Genomic DNA, 22,159 nt, shown 5'->3' with positions numbered 1-22,159 from the left:
CACAGAAAACAGGATATCAGGAGATAAATTTGTTTTTTTTTTCACATGGGAATGCACTTAAAACCGAACAGCTTCAATGTAAAATGGGTCTGTCCTCGACCAACAGCAAACCATCTCCATTTCTGCACCCAGCCGCTGAAGCTAAGCGCAGGATGTCTCTCCCCCGAACACAAATGGTTTGTTGTGGTCCCCAGAGCTGGGATGAAGTCTGAGAGGGAAGCAGCAGAGCCGAGGCACAGATGGGGCACAAGGAGCAGGCTCCTTGCTTCCCGCATCTCAGCCCTCCAGTTCCAGGAGGACAGCCGGTGAGGTTTGGGATGGACACGACACACAAGAGCCGGGGCAGGGAGACAGCCCCAGGCACCAGGATGGACTCAGGCAGGTACCAGAGAACCCAGCCCAGCTCTGCCAGTGGAAGGACGTCTGTTTGTTCCCCTGGCCGGTGGCTGGGACGCTGGCTTCCCAGCTCATGTCTCCAGAAGGATGTAGCGGAGGATCCCGTTGACCACATCCAGCGTCTCGTCACTCTCCAGAACGATGTCGTAGGCATCCAGGTACTTCCCCCTCTGCTCTTCCACCTGCGGTGCAGCCACCAGGGAAGGGAGAAGAGGAGAGAAAGAAGACTGTGAACAGCTGAGAATGAAGATGCCGCACCCACACCCCTTGCATTTCTTGGTGCTACAGAAAAGAAGGGTCAATAACTCCATAACCACCCCAAAACATGCCCAAAGCGCACCAGGAGCTCCACAGCTCCCTTGCACGGGAGCCGAGACAAATCCAGCATCCCTCACGCTCTGGCAGCAGGAGGGCTGCCTCTCACACCCACCTTGTCATTGAGGAAGCCGATCTTGAGGATGTTCTCCACGCTGGGAACCCCGTCTGCCATCGTCAGATCCCCCATGGAGTCCCCCAGCAGGATGATGCTCGTCCTACCGCTCAGCTGCTGGAAATACTCCGTGCCCTGCAGGACGCTGTTGTTCTTGTTGTAGGTGTGGATGAGAGGTCCCTTGAAGCACTTGAGGACTCCCTGTGCATAGAGGATGGACACGCTGACCCCAAAGCAATCCCTTCGCCGTGCTGCAGCTGCGGTCCCCCTTCCTGGAGGGGGATAAGGTGGGGACGCTCGCAGAACGACAGCTCTCCTCTCTGAGACGTGCCCAAGGAGCCACGAAACACGGGGAGAGAGTCCCCAAGGGCCCCATTTTGTGGGCCCCATTCCGTATGGTGAGAACCCGAAGGATCCTGGAGGTCTTGGACTGGGCTCTGTACTGCCCTGGTGCTTTTCAGGGGCCACAGAAAGCCAAAATCAGAGGAGCCCCAGGGCAGAGCGTGGCCCTGGAGGGAGGCAGCGCTGTTCCGCTGTCCCAGGCTCTCCCCGAGGCTGCCTGCCCCAGCACACCACCCGTGGGAACAGAGGGCTTCATTGTGCACAGCAGGGCATTTTCTAATGTGAACTGGGACTTCTCAGGCTTTCGCACATCAGCAAAGGCCTTCCAAGCTGCTTTAAAGGACATCTGGCTTTCGGATCGGGGGGGACCTCTGCGGTCTGTTAACTCCGTGCTGAGCGTGCAGCGCTGGAGCAGCATCCAGCCCGGGGCATACCCGAGACACACAGATCACCTTCAGCCTCCAAAAGTAAGTTTGGAAGATGTGGAACATAGAGGATCGTGAGCATCGATGCTCAGCTGCTCCTGTGCTATCTATCTGTGGTGGCAGCAAGGCATCCCAAAGCCCCTACGGTGCTCCCCTGGCCCAGAAAAGGGCCGGTCCCATCTAGAGGGATCCAATACTTCATAATGTTAACGGGCAGCTTTTAACCTAGCCGCGTGCCTGTTCAATATATCACAGCCCTCGGTTCCAGCCTCACAAACCTCCCCCCTGCAGGCTCGTTGCACGAACTCACGCTGTCATCGAAGTCCATGTAGTTGGACACCACGTTGACGTTGGAGTAGAAGACGTTGGCCTGCCGGATGATCTCTTCGAGGACATCGCCGATGCCGGCCGAGAAGATGAATATGGGGACGTTGTACTTGTACAGCTGATCAAACAAATCATTGAATCCATCCCTGGAAGAGAAGTGCCCATGACAGGGTGTTAGGTTATTCCCTCCCAGCAAGAGGTGCGCCACTTTCAGGAACGTCACCGCCACGGCCGGCTTCGGCAGCAACTTTTAGTGCAACGTTTTAGTGCTGTGGGTGAAACCCGATGCTGAGCCAAGGGCCTGGATAAGGCTCAGCGGTTACAGTGAGTGGGGAGAAGATCTCTTCTGGAAGAGGGGAGCTGCCCGCCCAGGCTCAGGGAGCTTCCTCTGGGTGCTCCTTGCCAAAGATGAAGGGAGATGGAAGAGGCTCTGGGCGGGAAGGAGCCAGCCCAGGAACCGGGCAGCCCACAGCCTCGGGGAGCAAAGCTCAGGCTGCAGCTGGTGGTGCTGGCTTCTGGCTCGCTGTCACAAAGCTAAACCCCAGGAAGGAAGGGAGATTTGCATCTGCTGCGCTTCGGAGGTGGCGTGCGGATCAGAGCAGCAGCGGGCAGGTGGAGCGAGCCATCAGAAATCAGTTCAATTTTCCCCCAGATTCTCCTCCAAAACCACAAGCAGCGACGTGGCCTCGGGGGAACTGCTTGCAGGGGATGAAGGGCCCCAGGCAGCGCACCGACCCCCCCAGCCCCTACCTCAGCATCACGTCTGATTCCCTGACTATCTGGGCGATGTCACCCTTCTGGATCTTCTGCTGCGACAGCAGGTCGTGGGCCCTGGTCCACCTAGGGAAAGGCAGCAAGGTGAGTTTCCCGGGCAGCCAAACTCGAGGCAGTCAGCAAATTAATAGGTAGAAACTTCCTGGTGTCACTGCCAAGCCTATGGGAAGTTCAAGTCTTGTGCACTGCAGTCCTCGGGGGCAAGAAGGTGCAAGGGGAGGTGATAATCACCTGTTTATCTATGGCTTTCTGCTCTGAAACAACCAACGCGGGTCTTGCTCATCTGCATCCTCTGCCCTCACGTCCCTCGCACTTTGTGATACCCAGGGACATGCTGTGAGACCCGGGGAACTGCCAGCACCAACATCAGGCACCAGCGTGCAGGGAAACCAGACCTGTGCCAGGGATCCAGCATCACCAGTCCCGTGCCTGAAGGCAAGGGCGACAAGGAAAGCTCCCCCCCCTTCTCTCCCAGGTCTTGCAGCTTTTGCTTTTTATCCAGGGACTCAAATTATTTGCCAGCTGGGTGTGACAGGCACAATCAGGTGAGTGTGTCACACACCCAAAAAATGTTAAAGGGGGCCCTACAAGCAAAGGGAACCATTTCTAGGGCTCAGCATCTCCCTCTGTGCCTGGCCTTGGCTCAGGGGTTCCCTTTTTCTCCTGTTTCCCCCAGTGCTCCCCAGGGAAACAAGCAGACCACGGGCAAGCACTCACCACTCCACCATCAGGGGACGTTTCTCTTCTAGGGTCCGGTTGGGATCGATTTCTATGGGGTAGTAATAGTGCAGCAGATCCTTTAACTGGAACGTTGTACGCAAGTGAGAACACAGAGCGAACACTGAGTCCAAAGAGACCGTAAACAGCAAACGCAGCACTTCTAAATTCCCCCAAAGCAACACAGCACACAACAAAAACACGGCCAAAACCACTTCACTCAGAGCAAATCTGGGGATCTCTGAAGGAAGAGTTAATCCGCCGCTAGCTCGGCTGCGTCTCCTCTTGGCCCAAATACTCCAGGTACAGAGTACACAGACACGCTTCCTGCTCTTATCAGACCAAAAAAGCCCACAGCTGAGTATGCAAATCAAATTTCTCTTTTTTACTTTCCCCTCCGTTACCATCGGCCAATACAAGCCCAAGATGATGGGCCATAGGGGCGAAGAGCCCTGCAAAACAACGCCTACCTTCTTCTTGCCGTCCTCACTAACAACGCGACTGTTGTCGAGGATATCTGCAAAGATAAAATTCCGTTTTTGTAGCCCAGAAACACGAAGGTTGAAAGTTTTAGGATGCAAGCATGAGAAAGAGCAGGAGCATCTGGGAGTCTCGTCTGCAAAGCTGGAGCACAAAGACCAGGAGATGGTTTTCGGGCTGCCTGGAGGCGAGGGCTGTGACAGCAGCAGCCGCTGTGGATACAGACACAAAACCCCCCAGAATTAGGGGCAGGAAAAGCCGACAGCAAGGCTTCAACTCACTGTGCGACGTGGGGCAGCGCCTGCCATTGCACCCGAACCTGCTCAGCGTCATGTCGAAGTCAGAGATGACCTGGAGGGTGAGAGAAGACCGAGAGCTGTAGGTGACCCAGCTCATTCTGCCCTTGCGATACCTGGCCAAGGATGCTGCTGGCTGCAAGGATGCAAATCCGGCGTCGGCACGTCTCACATGAGAGCACAGAGCCGCAGCAGAGCACGGGAGCAGCTTGTGGATGGGAACTCTTGGGTGCCCCTGCCAGCTCGAAGCAGATGTCCCTCACCCCCAGCTGAGCCAGGCAGCACCCCTCCCGCACCCCAGGCACTCTTATCAGCACCAAAAGGCTTAATCCTGCCTGCTGTGGGTGGGTGGGGGGGAGGTTTGGGCATTGGCTAATATTTATAGCTTGCATAACAGAGACGCAAAGGGCCCGGCCAGGGGCCCCTTGCAAACACAGCGTGCTCCCCCAGCCTGTCTGGGGCTTTTCCCTCTGCACCAGCAAACCGCGGGGCTGGTGCTGTGCGCATGTGGGTGCTGGGAGCAGACGGGCTGGGGGGGGGGGGAGGAGATGAAAGCAAGCACCGAGCACGCCGGAGATGCATCGCCTGCTGCCAGCAGCCGCGATGCCGGGGCCCCGTACCTGCAGCTTGCTGCTCCCCTGCTCCTTGATGGACCGGATTATCCCCAGCACCCGCTCCGGCCGCAGGATGCGGACCGTGGGCTTCTGCAGCTCAGGCACCTGCAGGCAGAGAGAGCCCCCCCCCCCCCCCGGTCAGTGACACCCCGGGGGGTGGGGTGTCACCCCCAGCCTTGCTGTCCCAGCTCCCCGGCCCCTGGGGACCCCGCTCCGCACCCCCCCCCCCGGCCCCGCGCTCACCATCTCGCCCCGCTCCGCACCGCCAGGGCCGAGCCGGGGCCGCGCAGCCGCGGGGAGGAGCCGGGCCGGGAGGCGGGACCGGGACGGGGGGGGGGTTATTAAGGGGTATTTTGGGGTATTCGGGAGTATTTTGGGGTTTTCGGGAGTATTTTGGGGTATTCGGGGGTGTCCGGGGTCTCCCGTCCCCTCCGGCTGCAGCGGAGCTCCCGCCCCGCGCTCCCTCCCCCCCCCCCCGGCGTTTCTTTTGCGAGACGCTGCAGAGCCGGGAAGGCGAAAGAGAAAGAGAAAGATTACAACTAAATAAATAAATAAAAATACGTGGCAAGGGCTGCTAGCAGCTACATCCTCCCCAGCGTTGCCACAGAACTATTAAAAAAACAAACAAACAAACAAAAACTATCAAACCACCAGCAGCAATATGAAAAACTCCAACCTTTTTATTGTTATTATTTTAAAATTTATTTTTCTTGTTTACGCCGATCCTAGAGGTGCCCATTTCACCTACAGCCATGACAAAGCCCAGGGGGGAGGCGGCCGTGAGGAGGTGGGAGGGGGCCCCAGGTGCACCCCCCATCTCCTCTCCCTGAGCCTGGCCCCCCAAAAAAACCTTCCCCTCCTCCAAAGAAGTGGTGCAAGGCTCGTGGCTTCACCGCCCACATGAGCAAACCCGTGTCTCGGCTTCCTCCATCGTGTTGGGGCACTTCTAAGCAGTTGGTGCCTGCCGTTGGGGGGCTTTATATGTGGGCTAAACGATACAAGCAAGCTGCACGGGAGGCATGGGGCTGTTTGTGCCCCGAGCAGCCAGCAGCGAGGTGTGGGTACAAGGCCCAGCCTTGTCTAGGCTGAGGTTTGGGGGAGCGAGGAGCAGGACCCCCCAGCTTGGGCCCCCCCCCCCCCAGCCCCGTGAGCAGCAGCTCCCGGGTCCTCTCCGCCTCTGTGAGCTCACCATGGGGCAGGTTCCAGAACCACCAGACAAGGCAGCGTTTCTGACAAAATGTAGGAGGGCAAGGAGAAAGCCCTGTAGCACTTCAGAGAAGCTCCTTCCGCTGACCCAGGCTCCAACATGGATGACACCTCGGCTCCCACCAGCTCTTCGGCCTCACAAATGGAGAGGAAGATGAGTGCGATGGCTTGCGAAGTCTTCAACGAGCTTCGCCTGGAAGGGAAACTCTGTGATGTGATCATTAACGTGAATGGTTTCGAATTCAACGCTCACAAGAACATCCTCTGTAGCTGCAGTCATTATTTTAGGTCAGTACTAGAAATGAGTTTACAGCGGGAATGGGGACAACCAGTATTTCCTAGGCTGGGTCAGATGCTCTTACCGTACCCTCCCAGTGCTTACATTAGCACTAAACCTCTCGGCCAGCAGATACAGATAGTCCTGATAGCAGCCTGGTCACCAGAACGAACCCACGCCCTGGCATTTTGCAGCCACTCTGGCAGCGGTGTCTGACGAACGTAGGGCTGGGAGCGTGGCCAGCCCGGCCCCCGGCACAAGTTTTTCTTGCCCCGCACACCATTAGTCTCTGGTTCTTTTGCTGGAGCAAGGTGGCCACGGGCTCTGTCGCTCTCTGTCCACAGCCTGAGGCTGTGGCTCCTAGTTAAAATCATCCGACAAGCTGGCAAAACATGGATCAATAAACCACAGGGCCTCCCAGCATGACTGCTGCTAGTGTCCCAAACCAGTGCCCTGGGAGGAAGGCATATGGGAAAACAGGGGTTAACACAGGAAAAGCCTTTTTTTTCCCGCAACATTGCTTTTTAATGTATTTTTTTATTATTATTTTTGTCAGGGCTTTGTTTACCAGTGGCTGGAACAACAAAGACAAGATTGTATACAAAATCCCCGGCATTTCACCTGAAATGATGAAGCTCATTATCGAGTATGCCTACACCAGGACAGTACCAGTCACCACCGAAAACGTTGAAAATTTGCTGTGCGCAGCGGACCAGTTCAACATCATGGGCATCGTCAGACTGTGCTGCGAGTTCTTAAAATCTCAGCTGTGCTTGGAAAACTGCATCGGCATCTGCCGACTCACAAACTGTTACCACTGTCCCAACCTGCAACAAACAGCCTACACGTTCATCCTCCATAACTTCGAGGAGCTGATCAAAGTGTCCACGGAGTTTCTAGACCTCTCCGTCGACGAGTTAAAGGACATCATCGAGAAGGACGAACTCAACGTCAAGCAAGAAGACGTGGTGTTCGAGGCCATCCTGAAGTGGATCGCTCACGACCCTCAGAACAGGAAGCAGCACATCTCCGTCTTGCTGAGCAAGGTCAGTGGCACCTATCCGGCTCTGGAGACGCGGCTCGCTTCTCTTTCCTCGTCAGAGGAGAGGAAACAGCAGCCTCCCAGCACTGCTCGGGGAAAAGCGAGCGTTACATGCTGTTACGTGCCGTGCCAAGGCTGGGGAGTCCCTTTTAAGTGCACGTTTCCTCACGTTAGGAGCTTGAGTTTAATCATTCCTCACATCCAGGAAGGGCTGAAGATCACACGGGCTGACGTTATGTCCAGGTACACAAAGCTTATGAGTGTTTGTAGACAAGCTGCACTGTGCAAACAGCAGCAGGAGCTAGAGCAGCTTCAGTCTGCGGGCAGGAGAGTGCCGTGGCAGAGTCGTGGCAGATCCCAAAATGGGATCATTTACCCTTGCGTACCCTTTTCTGGACAAGCTAAAAACTACATGTTTAATTCTCTGGTAACACTCTAGCCTGAAACCAAAGCCATCCAGCTTTGGACCTGTCTGGGAAGGACACCAAAACAGTAAGCATCACTACTTTAACATCAATCCTCTCACCTCCGTTTGCGTTTTCAGGTTCGACTGGCGTTGATGCAGGCAGACCACTTCATGAACAAAGTTAAAACGCACGCTTACGTGAAGGACAACGAGGAGTGCAAGCCCATCATCATCAGCGCGCTGACAGCGATGTACGACCTCAGCGCCAACGGCCCGATGGTTTCTGACTTCGTCAACCCCCTCACCCGGCCTCGCCTGCCCTACGCCATCCTCTTCGCTATCGGGGGCTGGAGCGGGGGGAGCCCGACCAACGCCATCGAGACCTACGACGCCCGCGCGGACAAGTGGGTGAACGTCACGTGCCAGGAGGAGAGCCCCCGTGCCTACCACGGCACGGCTTTTCTGAAGGGCTTTGTCTACGTTATCGGAGGATTCGACAGCGTGGATTACTTTAACAGCGTCAAGCGGTTTGACCCGCTGAAGAAAACGTGGCATCAAGTCGCCCCCATGCACTCGCGGCGCTGCTACGTCAGCGTCACCGTGCTCAACGACTACATCTATGCCATGGGAGGGTTCGACGGGTACACGCGCCTCAGCACGGCCGAACGGTACGAGCCCGAGACCAACCAGTGGACGCTGATCGCTCCCATGCACGAGCAGAGAAGCGACGCTGGTGCAACCACGCTGTACGATAAGGTAAAAGGTCTGGGAGGTTTGTGACAGCAGTTGAGGTTGAAGTACGGTGAGCTGGACAAGGCGTCCAACAGGTATCACTGTGCAGCATTGCACGGCGAGCACGAGCCTTGTTCTTTTATAGAGCTTCATAGAGCTCAGCCTCGCGCTGAGCTGCATGCTGGATAAAGAGCTACCACCCAGAGCTCATCCTCTAGATAGAAAAGAGGAGCTGTGGGAGCTAGACACAAAACAATCGCTCCCTTTAACAGGATGAGTCATTTAAAAGAGGGGAAAAAGTTCATGTAAACCTTGCTCATGAAATCCTGGAGCTACAGATATAAAGCTAAGAGGCGAAACTGGCTGCTGCTGGACAATACTTGTGGCCGCAGGTCAGATACCATGCCTGGATGCTTCACGCAACTCAGGAAACTGATCAAAATCCTGCTGCTTCGAGTAACTCCCTGCGCTGTTACTACCTCCAAGCCAGGACAAAAAGACTATTCTCTTTAAAAAAATATATCACAAAAAAACCCACAGCCAGGCCATTTTCTTCTCAGCATGGTCTCCCACCAATACAAGCACCCTGCTCACCTTTTCCTTCCTCCTGTAAACAGGTGTATATATGCGGCGGGTTCAACGGGAACGAGTGCTTATCCACAGCTGAAGTGTACGACGCCACAACGGATCAATGGACCTTTATATCCCCCATGAGAAGCAGAAGAAGTGGAGTAGGTGTGATTGCATATGGAAAGCAAGTGTACGCGGTAAGGTAGAAGTGGTACCTCTGCCACAACAGCACCCAGCACTCGTGGTACTTTTTTGTTGTTTAATGGGCTGAAACTCTGCTCGCGTGCACCTCCTAGCCAGAAGCAAGTGGCCAGCTTGAAAATCAAAGTGAGATTTGGGGAAGAAAGTTGAGGGCAAGAATGGTTAAAATACCCCTGAAAACACTGTCACCTGCACGCTTTTCATTATGAAAAGATACATTCACAACCTTTAAACGGTTGTAGCAAAGAAATTATTTTCTGCTGTTGATAAAATCTTCTGGCAGCTCAGTACTTCTGCCTGGTCCTGCTTATCTTACACAGAACTTAAATGCAGTGTGTGGCTAAGTATAAGAATCTGACAGACACACCAAATAGTTTTGGAAGCTCTGGAACAAACAAGGCAGCAGTCTGCATTGTGTTTTGAGATCAGTGCTCACCAACGCTCAAACTCAACAAAGCGGGACAGGCTAAGTCTTACACATCCACAACACGATGCAGCTGCCTTGGCAGAAGAGGAAAGGCCTGTGTCAGCTCTGTACCTCTGACGTTTGCAGGTAGGAGGATTTGATGGAGTGAACCGTCTTCGGAGCGTGGAAGCCTACAGCCCCGTTGTCAACGCATGGCGCACAGTCCCCACCATGTTCAACCCTCGCAGCAACTTCGGCATCGAAGTGGTGGACGACCTTTTGTTTGTGGTTGGTGGCTTTAACGGTTTTACTACTACTTTCAATGTTGAGTGTTACGACGAAAAAGCTGACGACTGGTACGATGCTCACGACATGAGCATATACCGCAGCGCTCTGAGCTGCTGCGTGGTGCCAGGGCTGTCGAACGTTGGGGAGTACGCCGCCAGGCGCGACTACAGCGCGGAGTCACTGCAAACAGAAGTCAGGCGCACTTCTTCAACAAGTACCCTACCTGTATAAACGGCTCCCCTTAGCTAATAAAGTCTTCTAAGCAGCAAATGAATCTATTTGCTTATTCTGAAAGCACAATTGAAACAGACCAAAAAAATAATTAGTAATTAACACTTTCACTCTGTGGCACCAAAAAAAGTACGATGTAGACGTATTGGCTACGGCCTCTGTAACAACTTAAAACCAGTAAGAGGCACAACGCACGACAGAACGCTAGAGAAATAAAAGGTTTATTTTCATTAATTCACTTATTACAATAAACTTTAATACAGTGTATTTAATGTAAAGAACATTACAGTAGGAGAGTTTCAAACAGCCTATACACACACACTACTTTACCTTACTGGAAGTAAGTACAGGAGTGCTGCTTGCCCAAGCAACTTGCTGAAGTCTACATTAACACTGAGGAGAGTACAGCTGCCGTGATCCACAGTGACATGGACCTATAAGGAGTATCTGACTATTAATGGTCTTCGAACATCTAGTTAGTTCCACACTTAACATTCGTATTAGTAATAGGATTAGATCCTCAGGAGCACCTGTTTTATAAGACTTCCACTTAAGACCGTCAAATTAGAAATATGGTTTGCTTTCTAGCATAACGTGGACACAGCTGAAAATAAATCTAAGCCATGAAACGTTTACTTTTTAAACCTACTGAATGTTACAACATCGTATTGCAACGTTGTGTTAAGAATAACCTCAGAAGTTGCTATTCCCGGTGACTCAAGTTGTTAAGAGTGATCAATCTAGGATCTTTATTCATTATGTATGCTAAAAAGTTGGCACGTTTTCTTTATTTCTGGAGTGTTATCCTACTATGCGTGAGAGGAGGTCTTATTGAAAATATATACAAACCCAGCATACCAACAGAATATTTGTGTCCTTATAAAATATTATGTACATAAATGGCACCTAGAACTGATGACAGTGACCACCTCGTGCTAGGCAGGATGTGTCCGACTTCACTGATACCTTGGGCAGAAGGACAGGACGTGAAACATGCATTTTGTGGCACACGTTCAGTACAGCTATAGAGGTGTGATTGTCATAAGGAGGAGGGAAAACACTGTCTGATGTTCCTTTACATCTAGAGGGCCAGAAGTCAGCCTTATAATACTTCCTGAACTCACACTAGGATCTTACTGACATTTAACTAGCCAGTATAAACACAGGGAAAGAATTCCCAGCCTGTTGCTTATAGGATCATTTTTTTTCTATAAGTACCCAGCAAGCTACAGCAGTCAAGGGCCCCAAGGAATTTGTTACGTTTCACAGGTTAGTGAGCTAAATTACAGCCAAATTCAGTTCTTCTGAATGCCTACAGGTGACACAATGGATAGTTAGACTTGTCAGTTAAAAAACTGCAAAGCAATTGGTCCACTTAAAGGCAAGGCTAAAAAAATAAAAAATAAATCAAAACAAACTACTTAAAGTCCACTGAATTAGCCTAGCAAAAGTTAGAGCAAACTGGTGCTGTTCACAGTGTCCATCACTCCCCATGCAAACAGAACACAGAGAGGGTGCATCACGTACAACATCATGGCTGGCATCCACATTGTACCTGTCCAGATATTAAGCTATTTTGACATTGTCTTTAAGTGGAATGTCTTTAGTAAACTAGACAGACTGTATGTCCCATAGAAGTTCTCACGGTACATGCAAATATCAAATTTGCTTAGAAAAAGTGAGCCTGCAAGGAGTTTGTTCTTGCTTCTAACTTTGTTGCATGCTGCCATGTATCAGGGTATTTAACTGAAACAACCATCTCAGTATTTCCCCCCCAGATTGTCCCAGATTTGCCGACGGACTACTTAAAGGCTTTGACAGAGCTGTGGTGGTCGGCTATGCCGCCGTCCTTCGCTCATCAAATCCTTATAGCCAAGTCGGTGGGATGGAGTAGGTAAACTCGGTTGCTTCTGTGCAAAGTCTGGTAAAGTATCTTAAATTCAGCTCCCACTTAGGTTAAATCAATGGGGTTTGTACGAAAGCTGTGAGGCATTTGCATATGTTCTACTCACAAACCCTGCTGTAGGGGCAGTAGTTCTGAAAAATATTCCAGCCAAACCCACAAGAGTTCACGGGCCAAACGCCACTGATTAACCCCTTCCGTAAGGGCCTACATGAGCTGATTTGGCAACAGTCACTTCTGAACATCAGCCTTAAGCCTGGACAAACTTAAACATTGCCTCTCTTGCACTATGCCAGCACTGTACAATTTAATCTGCCCTCGCATAATAATCCAAGAGGCAAATAAAACACAGGTGGTTAACCTTGGTAAGTGATTTGAGACTGAACTGCTGGATTTTCAATATAATTTTGACAAGGCTGGGTTGTTCTCTTATTATAAAAAGACCAGTTATGGGTAACAAAGTGACGAGTGATCTGCAAGGTGGAGCATTAAAGAAAGTACACAGAGAAACCTTTACATATTATGTGGTTGAAAGACTTACCCAGTGTTTCAGATATGATCTAGGTTGCCTGCTGAATTGGAAAATGAGAAGTATCAGTTCAGAAAGCTAAACAGTTTAAAAAAAACAACAAAAACAAACAAACAAACAAAAACTGTTTAGAGGATCTTTTGCAATGAAGTCGCCCACATCAAAACCACCAGCAAATTATCATATGAACCAAGGACAGTAAACACCTTCATCAATGTCTGTCTACGCAAGTTTTGGAACAACCTGGTTACTCCTCCCTTTCCCTTCCCTAAGGTCCTGAGTTTGGTCACATGTGAAAACCTGGAACATTCAAATGAAGGGAAGGATGGGGAAGAAAAGGAGGTAGGAAGGATGCACTGAGTCTGCTAGAAATGAAAACTGTCCTGGAGGAGTGTTCAGTGGGAGCAATAACCAAGAGGCATCGATACTCCAAAGGAACTATTCCACCTTCTGTTCCTCGGGGGTATAGCAGTTAAACAAACCAGAGCCAAGCAGGGCTCTGATAGATGCAAAACTACCTCAAGACTCCCAAAGGTACCTTTAATCAGGTTAAACCTGACAACCACTGTACACGCGTAAATTATTTACAGACTGAAAACTCCAGAGGCATCTAAAAATCTTCACGTCATCAGTAACTGAGAGCCAACGACGTCCCTTCAAGAGGAACACCAAGTGCTGATTCGTTAAGCAGCACTGCAGCACAGCTACCCTAAGTTTCTAGGGAAAATACACTGAAGGCAAAAGGCTTTGATTGTCAAAGACAGGCTGGAAACAGGCTTGTGGGGGCTCTTCCGCTTCTTCACTTGAATTAAACGCGTGCATATTTGAGAAAGGATCGACAAGTAGCTCAGGTTTCAATCTGTTTCTGGGGAATAATGTCAGTCTTACTAATCCACACCAACGTGGCTAGGCTACATCGCCGGATTCCACTCCTTACATCAGGCTGACCGTTGACCCAAGTTTCTAACGAATCCGTCAAAGACAAACTCAGAGCATCTCCAGACATACCTGGAAAAGATCCACTGCCTCAGGTTCTCCATTTTAGCAAGTGGCTGATGTTCTACTGATCAACCATTACAAACTCTGCCGCCTCTCTACAACGTACAGTTACAAAACATTTAATAGACACAGAAACATCCTGAAGTGATTCTTTATAAAGAAGGATTGTGCTTTCATTTCCATACGTACGTGTAACTATTGCACTCGCCTCCAACTCTGGAGAGCCAAGTGCACTAACACTAATTATACGTGAAGTTTAGTCACTGAGGAGAGTCGAAGGAATGTCAATATATTAAGTGCAAATAAAACAGGTGCTTTCAGCACACACAAACGTAACCACTAAATTAAGATAGAGACCTTTGATTTTCAAAACAGAACTGTTAGAGACTAACTCAACAGAAACCCTTGAAAAAAAAAGATCTATTTCATGACCTATTAGAGGAAAGTAGGTTTTCCCTTGGCACTGTTAAGTAACATCGTTGGATTCTGATAGTTTCTCAATTCCCATTCATCCTCAATTTGAGCTTCTTACTTTTCAATGAGATGTTATTTTTACGCATCAAACCCAAGCAACATCCTGATGTCTTATAAAGACATATCGAGCCTAGCGATAGGGGTTAGCCCAGTATTTCCTAAACTAGATTCATCAGGAGTGATATTCCGGATACTAGCACTCGATCTGTGAGCGTGGCATTCTTCGGAGACTTAGAGAGTGTCGGTGTATTTCCTGCATCTGTCTTTCCTGCATTTGTCTTATTCTATCTTTTTGCCACATCAAGTTTTGTGGCATAGGATACCTTTGTGTGCCCTGCAAGCACCTAAAGGGGATTCTCACATGGCAGGCTGTCGCTCTACAGCGAGGCTGAGGCATGGGAGGCAAGAGCATCCAGCGCTTCCTCTCAGCACAGTAACGATAGGCCTCTTTCCTGTATTGCTTGTCAATATCATCGCTGTTCTTCCACCCCCCGATGATGAAAACATCATCTTTATAATAACAAATAGCTGCCCCTTCAATGCTCAGAACCTCTGGGGGTAAACTTTCAAGTATTTCGTCTGAGGCCCTGCCACAGATCTTTATCTTGGCTTCCTCGTTATCTATAGGGTAACTCTTGGGGCAGCAGGATGCTGTATGGTAGAAGTTTGTGTTTGCAACTGACATCTGAAAAGAGCAATAGTTATCAATGAGTGGCAGAGACTCTACATCTTGCCACTGCCTTGTTTCAGCATCGTATCTGATAATAACTGCCCTCAACCCATCTTCACTATCACTGTCAACTGGGGTACGAGCAGCAACATAAACAAATCGGTCTTCTACAGAAACAGCTTTGACATCACGAAGAATCTTTGGTGCTGACTCCAGGTTATGCCATTTGTCTTGCTCGGGATTGTAAATGGCTACATCTTTAAAGCCAGGACTGAAATTGCCATGTCCACCAATGCTGTACAAGTTCCCTTTAACTTCAGTAAGGCCAAAAGAATGCTTTCTGGTTATTAAATTTGAGACCTGTTCCCAAATATTTCTATTTGGATTGTACCTTTCTACAGTCTTGGCAAATCCCGGTTCCATGGAGCCAGCCACATAAACATAAGATTCTGTCACAGCAACAGCATGCCCATCGAGATGATTATGTATGTGCGGTAAGTTTACCCACCTATCTTCATCGATGAAATACCCCACACACTCACTCAAGTAATCTCCTCCCTCTGATACACCACCAATCACCATAATGACGTCCATGTTTTGTCCAAAACGTGGCAACAACGCTACCGGACAAGTGGAATGTTGCAGATTACCGGACTGCAAGTTCTCAGACCTCAAGGCGTGACTTTCCACAGCTTCTGACACTAACTTCACACAGGCTTCGTTGCTGGATACCAGCCTTTCAGATTTGACGTGGCGAGTAAGGTAAGTGGGTTTAATCTGAGACAACCGTAACAGTTTAAAAAGTTCTTCAAAGTACCTCTCTCTTTCCTCGGGATTTTTCTGAACCCACTTCAAAACTGTCTCGAAAAGGACTTCTTCAGAGTCCACTGTGATCTCTGAGTCTGAGAGCCAGTCTCTGATGAGGTGGAAGGGCAGAGTGTAGAACTCCTCATCTTGGATAACTCTGTGGAAGTTTCTCCTGATCATGTCCTGCGCTTTGAGGGCCAGCTGATTCAAGGAATACATATGGGCCAAGCTGTGAACTGCGACGCAGTTGGACAGATTGAGTTTCTTCTTCAGAAACTCTCCACAGAACTCTTTCAACCGGGTCAGCAGAAACCTGCGGAACAAACCAACGGGGGTGATGCCGCGGCCCGGCGGGCAGGCAGCGGGCAGCCCCCCCCGGAGCAGGAGCAGGAGGGTGGCGCTCACCTGTCGGCCATCTCCAGCACCTCGTGGACGTTGCCGGGGCTGACGCGGATGGTGCCGGTGTACATGAAGCCGATGACGGCCTCCACCGTGTCGGGGTCGGGGCCGCCCTCCGAGCTCCACTTCTGCAGCTCCACGCGGCCCGAGCGCGACTCGGCGAAGCCCCCCGAGAGCAGCGGCGTGAAGTACTCGGTGGCGGCGGCCAGGACGGAGCGGTGCGCCCGGTACTCGCGGCAAGCCCCGGGCCTCCCGCCGCCGAAAGCCAAAGTGATGTCGCAGTAGAGGCCGTGGCGCCGCTGCTCGTTCTGCCGCCACGCCAGGTCAGCGCAGTGAGCCGGGCACCCGAACTCCTCCGCTTCCACCTCCCCGTCCACCCCGCCGCCGCGCGGGGCCCCGCCATCCTCCTCCTCCTCCTCCGCCGCCGCCGGGGGCCCGGGGCCCGGCTGCGGCTGAGGGGATGCCGCGGCCGCCGCCATCTTGTCCGCCATGGCGGGGCTGCGGCCACCGCGCCTGCGCCGCCTCGGCCGGCCCAGCGCTGCCCCCTGGCGGGGAGGCGCCGCCGCCGCCCGAGCTAAAATGGCGGCCGGGGAGCCCTGAGGGGAGAAGGGGGGGGCGTGCGTGAGGTGAGCCCCCCGCGCTGCCCGGGGAGGCGTTTGGGCACCGGGGGGGCCTCCCCGCCCGCACCCCAACGGCCGCTTTGAACAATGAGGGCCGGGAACAGGCAGGAGTCGCTTTCCCCTCAGGGTATCGCCAGGCGGCAAACGGGAAAAGCGGGTCGAGAGGGAGCCGCCGGGGGTGCCCCGTGGTGTTCCTTCGGCTTGGGCTCTCCCCCCGTGCCCTTGCCACATGCCTGAGCACAAAGGGAGCTCGCTAGGTGTGGTGCAGGTTTAAGGGGATTAGTTAAAGGGATGAGAATGCTCTGCCAAATGGTACAGGGATGCTACACCTGAAATACAGGCATGTTTTTTGTCAAAGCCTTGAGCTACCCTTTTGATTGTTCTTCTCCTTAACATCATTCTCTCAGGCAAGCCTGTATGGAAGGGACTTCATGGGAGAAATTCACTAACTCTGACTGAGGTATGCAGTTTTTTATTAGTTAATTAGAATAAATGAGGTGCAGCTGACAATTCCATCTTTACTCTGCATCATGATACAGTCCCACATCTAGGGTATAATGCTATCTGCTTATATACTTCTTTTTCCCAGTCTTTATTTTCTAATTTGCAAGGTTTCAGCCCTTAACCTACACTCCAGGGTAAGTCACAGGTGGTTTTTTTTTTAAGCTCTTCCAGAACACACAGCATCAGACGTCTAATTGCTGAGGTTTGGCATGCAGTTATACAAGTATTTCCAAGCTCGTCACCGAGCCAGTTAGCGTTTACAACCAACCTTTGAAAGGGAGAAGGGGAAAAAAAGAATCCAGATAAGCTAGTAGTGTATCATTTATTTGTTTGGTTACAATACACAGACAAGTAGGATGCTAGAGTTATTACTGAGATTATTTTTGCATCTGCAGATAACGTGGGAGACTGACATTCCATATACCAGCAACCTAGTAGTAAATGAGAAGTTGTTTGCATAAATACAGACATCCGAATATGTGGAGTTTCACAGTTTTAACAGCAGTATGTTACAGCTTTACATTTTAAATTACTACACCAGAGTTTGAGTAGCATTGGTTATACATCAGCAGTGGTCCCACTACTCAGGCTATGATGATTAGACTGTGGAGATGAACACACAGTAAACAAAATGAACAACCAACAACAACAAAAAAAAACAACATCCAAATCATAGCTTATGGGAATGATGGGTACTTTCCCCTCTGCCAGGGTAAGTTCAAAATGACTGCGTCTATGAGAAAAATTCCCCCCCCCCCCCCAACCCTTAAAATCTTTCCTGGAAACAAAATAAAACAAGAGTAGAAAAAAAATAGAAGTGTGAGAGACAGTATTAAATACAGCAGGTAACATGGAATATCATAAGTTTTGGTTTTTGAGTAAGTTTCTATTCTTATAAAACAGTTGCTTTGCACAGTTTAACTAGGCAGCTCAATGTCTATGTATCAATGGCCTTTATACATCAAAGTCCCATTTGTGGCTGTCCTCTGTGCAGGCTTCCAGCTTCTTGAAGTGACATTCTGAGGCAGTACTACTGGTTATCATATCACATAGTCATGTGCTCTGGTAAAACATAGGATATGTCGTCCCACGGGTGACGGTACAGGCCTTGCTTCAAGCGCTTCTGATCTAGATAGTGTCCTAAAAGGAGAACAACTTCTATGTTACAAAATTTCTGAGCCTCCTTCTAGTCGTACTTTGTCTTAAAACAACTCGATTTCTGCATTCCTACAACTTGGGTTTCAGACTGAGACCCCAGAGGTTCACGTTTGTGTTAGTTCATGGTGACAGTGCATCTCCCCATGGGATGAAGGGGCAGGAACACAGCAAACTTACCAATGAATCCCATACTCCTGCCTAGTACAAAGATGCCATTAAGAGCTCCTATATCGATATATTCGTCTGCTTCTTCCCTGCAAGAGAAAATAAATCAATGTCTTTTTGGAAACCCTGGTCCCAAATGGGCTGGCAGTATGGCTTCTATTGTTCTTTTTATTAGACCATGATCCAAGAGAAAAACAGCCCAATATGTACTTACCGTGTGAAAGAGCCACAATTCCTGAGTACATCAACAAAGGCAACTCCAATAAAGCCATCTACATTCAGGATAAGATTTGGTTTCTAAAGGACATAAACACACACACCCCAAATAAAGATGTTAACAATGGCAAGTGATGTTCATCTGGTAATTTTCATCCTCAAGGGTAACTTGAAGGTTACCCATACCTGTGGACACATACCTAGTGATACAACAGGCTGTCCAGCAACCCGAGCAAGAGCCATGCTTAACACAAATGATGGAAGGACAGCCCCAGACAACAGGGCAGCATTTTACTAGAACTGCAGTTTAACTACTACCCCCCATCACGCATACTAGCTCTGCCTCCAGCTTAAAGAACGTAGCAGTTCCAGGCATACTGTGGACAACTCAGATGATGGGTTTTAGTCTGTTCAGTGTTTTCCTGGTGTCCAACAATCATCGTCAGCCTTACCAAAGTGTAGTTGTACCTGGCCCAAAGTCTCCCATAGAAGAATAAAAACCCAGCTACAATTTACTGTGCTTTGCAATTAAAATATAGCATTCTCCCCCAGTAAGAAAAAGCGCTTGAGACAAGATAAATACTAGCACATTTCACCTTGGAAGTTGTAATTTTTTCTACTTCAAGTGCATAGTCCAACAGTGGGGTGGCAGGGAAATGCTGTTTCACATAGTCTTTGAGAATCTGAACTCTCATGTCTGGGTTATTTATCTGCAAGTTGAGAACATATTACAGTCACTGATGTTGCATCTTACACAGGTACTTGTCCTAAGCTTGACTATTTATGTTTTTATGGTTTATAAGTCCTGAGAACCAGAAGCTGCCCCTGAAAGTTGCTAGTTTTCTTCCCTTCAATTCCCCCCCACACCTGAGAAAAACAAGAACAGAACAAAAAACCTATCAAGAACAAAAACACACCTCCGATTTGTACTAATAATGCATTTTTCTTACTGATTTGACTCTGTGTCCAATGCCCATGATCAGTTTCCCTTCTTTCTTCATCTTATTCACAAACTCCATAGGGATAATCCCACTGTCAAAAGCTTTGCTGAACATTTTAGCTGCAGCATCCAGTGCTCCACCAAACCGGTCACCCTGGGTGTGAAACACAAAGGGCTCAGAGCTCAGGTACAAAAACAAGCACGGGATTATCTTCCCCATCCTTTGTGTCTATTGATGCAATCACAGAGTTAGGCAGGCACTCGGGACCAAACATCTGCTTTATAACTCAGTAATATTAACTGTCAATGCATAGCCATGTCATCTCCACAACAGGCTAGGGTAGGGGTGAATGTAATCTAAAGCCCATTTTATTCGGATTATTACTTGTCCCTGTATGGTTGCCTAGTCTCTTCCAAAACTGTTTTAGTTTTGACAGCAATTAAGCTTCTACAGAATATCTGTAGACACAAACATGAGGTACTAAAATAGTCTTGCTTACTAGAAGAAAAATTAAAAAGGACTAGATTTTAAACCTACAGTACAGCATTTGAATTGTCTCTTCCAGTAGCTTTTCACTTCAGTGAAGGTATTAGTGTGGAATTCAACAGAAATTCAAAGTATGAGTGAACAGACACAAGCTAGACCACACTCTGCAGCCGTTCCAAATTCTAGCTTACTAGTAATAAAACCTGGACTGAGTAACACGTAGCAAATCTTCCAGGTATTTGGTACTTACAATAGTAAGAAGGCCTGAAGTGAGACTTGAGACAAGATCTTTTCCAGCTCTGGCACAGACAATAGTGTTGTGGGCTCCAGATACAGCAGGCCCATGATCTGCCGTTACCATCAAACACATCTCAATGAACTGGCAGGCGTACTTTGGTAGCCTGAGCAAGAAAGAGACCGAGGTAATTTATTGTAAAGAAAACACAAGACTCTTGGTATTAGACTGGGCAGTAAATTGTGTTTTAGGTGCCTGCATGGAAGTAGTAGAACAGAGAGAGGGAGCTGTAGGGTCACGGTGCCATCAGTGCATCCTAATACCTTTGACTTTTCAGAGATCAGTAAATTTTATTCAGTTTCCACTTAGCTATTTAGCTTAGAACTGAGGGTCAGTTTGGTAGGCTGAGTCTGCACACACACAACTGGCTGATCAGTAAGCTCTGAGAGTCCCCTCAAGGAGGGCCCTGAGCAATACTGGGTTGCAGTTCTGTTGAGCTAGACATTTCAGCTAGTGCCAGGAGTGCCTCTAATGACACCAGCAAGAACTTCTGTCATTCAGAAGGTTCCCTGTGGGATGGCTACTGAACATTTGCAGACTCCCCAGATCTCTCCAGGGCTGAAATGACAACTATAATAAGCAAGCAGTCAAAGAATGTGAAACAGGACTAAAACGGTGCACCACAAAACTGGTGGAAAATGTCACCCCCAAACTAAAACAGTGTTGTCAAGATGCTGATGTGGCCTCTGAGGAGAGGCTAGAGATGGCATTTCCAACAACTCTACATTCACAAAGGAATCTCGCCTTACTTTTGTGCCTAAAAGTCTATTAATAAATGAGCCAAACTTGAAGCTAAAGAGTCCGGCAACTTCCACAAAAGCTGCCTCACCTCTTCTGAAACCAGAGCAGGCCCAGAACCCCTCCGATTCCCATCTCTTCTTTGAAGACCTCAGTGATTGGCATCCCAGCGTAAATCAGTTCCTGACCCCTCTCATCACAGATACTCGTCATAAAGGAAGCTGGCTTGCGGATCAGACCCAGTTCCTGAAATCACAACATAAAGATGGGATTTTAAATAATCCCCCTTAGAAGCAAGAGACAGCAGGAGACCAAAAACAAAGCCTTAAACTTGCCCTCAAGGCAGCTTCTAGAGCTTAGAACCAGCATGGTCAGTGAGCTCACCGATAACATTACAAAGCCTGAGATATAACCCAAACACCACACCATTATCAATTAAGCATCCAGAATCACAGCAAACATCCTGTCTGGCATCTGTGGAACCAAGAATCAAGTAAAACGGCATAGCTCACCCTTGCCCAGGAATAATCCATTGGCACAGTTGGAGGAGGCACTTCCTCAGCTGGCTCGATCACTCTTTTGGCTACAAGATCCTGATAGACAGACCTAGGGAGAGAATCCATTTATTAAATCCTTTTGAGAGATAAGTGAGGTGGTCTTAGTCTAGACCTTAAAAACCCAGAATGAACCAAGATAGCTTTCCTTAAGCAGGAATATGTCCTCATATCAGTTAAGAGTCAGTACCCTAACTGGTTTTGTCCCCGCACAAGGTGCCCTGTTAGTGTGACTTACTGAATGACCTCTCCCAGCTCATCAAAACTCCTGGGAACAAACACACCAGCTTCCTTCAAAGCTTGATTCTTTGCAACAGCAGTTTCAGAAGCCTGGTTAGCACAAGCTCCTGCATGGCCAAACTGTACCTACAAACAAAAGAAGCAACAGCAGTGAGGAATACAAGCTGTTTACGTGCAGGGAGTAAAACAGTACAGAACTGCACAGGAAACTGGTCACAGGAATACCAAAGATTGTACAGTCTGCCTTCTTTTTTGGGCCAGCAGAACTCTTGGCTGCAACTGCAGTCAAAACAGCAATAAA

The 22,159-nt window shown here is 49.4% G+C and overlaps 4 protein-coding genes across 9 annotated transcripts in view; 1 reads left to right on the top strand and 3 right to left on the bottom strand.

Moving 5' to 3' along the window:
* Positions 1–16: 16 nt before the first annotated feature.
* NT5C3B (5'-nucleotidase, cytosolic IIIB) lies at positions 17–5,147 on the bottom strand. Its single transcript, XM_035347622.1, has 9 exons — positions 5,045–5,147; positions 4,808–4,906; positions 4,173–4,242; positions 3,882–3,928; positions 3,412–3,497; positions 2,671–2,760; positions 1,904–2,066; positions 827–1,027; positions 17–578 (listed from the first exon to the last, which is right to left on the bottom strand). Exons 1-9 carry the CDS (start codon positions 5,045–5,047, stop codon positions 468–470), a joined length of 870 nt encoding a protein of 289 aa, XP_035203513.1. The 5' UTR covers positions 5,048–5,147; the 3' UTR covers positions 17–467.
* Positions 5,148–6,840: 1,693 nt separating this feature from the next.
* KLHL10 (kelch like family member 10) lies at positions 6,841–10,305 on the top strand. Its single transcript, XM_035347635.1, has 4 exons — positions 6,841–7,330; positions 7,871–8,488; positions 9,082–9,231; positions 9,789–10,305. Exons 1-4 carry the CDS (start codon positions 6,911–6,913, stop codon positions 10,158–10,160), a joined length of 1,560 nt encoding a protein of 519 aa, XP_035203526.1. The 5' UTR covers positions 6,841–6,910; the 3' UTR covers positions 10,161–10,305.
* A 58-nt stretch (positions 10,306–10,363) lies between these two features.
* Positions 10,364–16,447, bottom strand: KLHL11 (kelch like family member 11). Of its 2 annotated transcripts, XR_004756290.1 has the most exons (3): positions 15,948–16,447; positions 12,605–15,855; positions 10,364–10,594 (listed from the first exon to the last, which is right to left on the bottom strand). XR_004756290.1 is itself a non-coding variant. In XM_035347568.1 (2 exons), the coding sequence occupies exons 1-2, from the start codon at positions 16,430–16,432 to the stop codon at positions 14,259–14,261; spliced, it is 2,082 nt and encodes a 693-aa protein (XP_035203459.1). In that variant the 5' UTR covers positions 16,433–16,447; the 3' UTR covers positions 10,364–14,258. The 2 variants fall into 2 exon arrangements, 1 of the variants encoding a protein (XP_035203459.1); XM_035347568.1 differs by having other exon boundaries at positions 10,364–15,855.
* Positions 16,448–17,368: 921 nt separating this feature from the next.
* The window catches only part of ACLY (ATP citrate lyase), a 43,834-nt gene continuing 39,043 nt past the window's right edge, over positions 17,369–22,159 (bottom strand). For all 5 annotated transcript variants that reach the window (XM_035347552.1, XM_035347554.1, XM_035347551.1 and 2 more), the window contains 9 exons: positions 21,857–21,984; positions 21,577–21,670; positions 21,156–21,310; positions 20,282–20,432; positions 19,555–19,698; positions 19,201–19,314; positions 18,603–18,685; positions 18,401–18,477; positions 17,369–18,205 (listed from right to left, as the gene is read on the bottom strand). In XM_035347552.1, the coding sequence (XP_035203443.1) occupies positions 18,111–18,205; positions 18,401–18,477; positions 18,603–18,685; positions 19,201–19,314; positions 19,555–19,698; positions 20,282–20,432; positions 21,156–21,310; positions 21,577–21,670; positions 21,857–21,984 (1,041 nt within the window). In that variant the 3' untranslated portion in view covers positions 17,369–18,110. The remainder of the gene's footprint in view (positions 18,206–18,400; positions 18,478–18,602; positions 18,686–19,200; positions 19,315–19,554; positions 19,699–20,281; positions 20,433–21,155; positions 21,311–21,576; positions 21,671–21,856; positions 21,985–22,159) is intronic.

This window comes from Oxyura jamaicensis, chromosome 27 (assembly GCF_011077185.1).
Source record: "Oxyura jamaicensis isolate SHBP4307 breed ruddy duck chromosome 27, BPBGC_Ojam_1.0, whole genome shotgun sequence".
Taxonomy (NCBI): domain Eukaryota; kingdom Metazoa; phylum Chordata; class Aves; order Anseriformes; family Anatidae; genus Oxyura; species Oxyura jamaicensis.
The sequence above is the reverse complement of the archived record's forward strand: the minus strand, read 5'-3'. Positions and strand labels throughout refer to the sequence as shown.

Excerpts from the sequence above, each read along its gene's own strand:
- NT5C3B (XM_035347622.1), bottom strand. Across the intron at positions 3,929-4,172 it reads GCGCTGCCCCACGTCGCACA|ATATCCTCGACAACAGTCGC; the intron begins GTGAGTTGAAGC and ends TTATCTTTGCAG. Across the intron at positions 3,498-3,881 it reads GTGAGGACGGCAAGAAGAAG|TTAAAGGATCTGCTGCACTA; the intron begins GTAGGCGTTGTT and ends ACAACGTTCCAG.
- KLHL10 (XM_035347635.1), top strand. The coding sequence starts at position 6,911 with ATGATGAAGCTCATTATCGAGTATGCCTACACCAGGACAGTACCAGTC. Across the intron at positions 7,331-7,870 it reads TCTCCGTCTTGCTGAGCAAG|GTTCGACTGGCGTTGATGCA; the intron begins GTCAGTGGCACC and ends TTGCGTTTTCAG. Across the intron at positions 9,232-9,788 it reads ATGGAAAGCAAGTGTACGCG|GTAGGAGGATTTGATGGAGT; the intron begins GTAAGGTAGAAG and ends TGACGTTTGCAG.
- KLHL11 (XM_035347568.1), bottom strand. The coding sequence starts at position 16,432 with ATGGCGGACAAGATGGCGGCGGCCGCGGCATCCCCTCAGCCGCAGCCG. Across the intron at positions 15,856-15,947 it reads GTGCTGGAGATGGCCGACAG|GTTTCTGCTGACCCGGTTGA; the intron begins GTGAGCGCCACC and ends TTTGTTCCGCAG.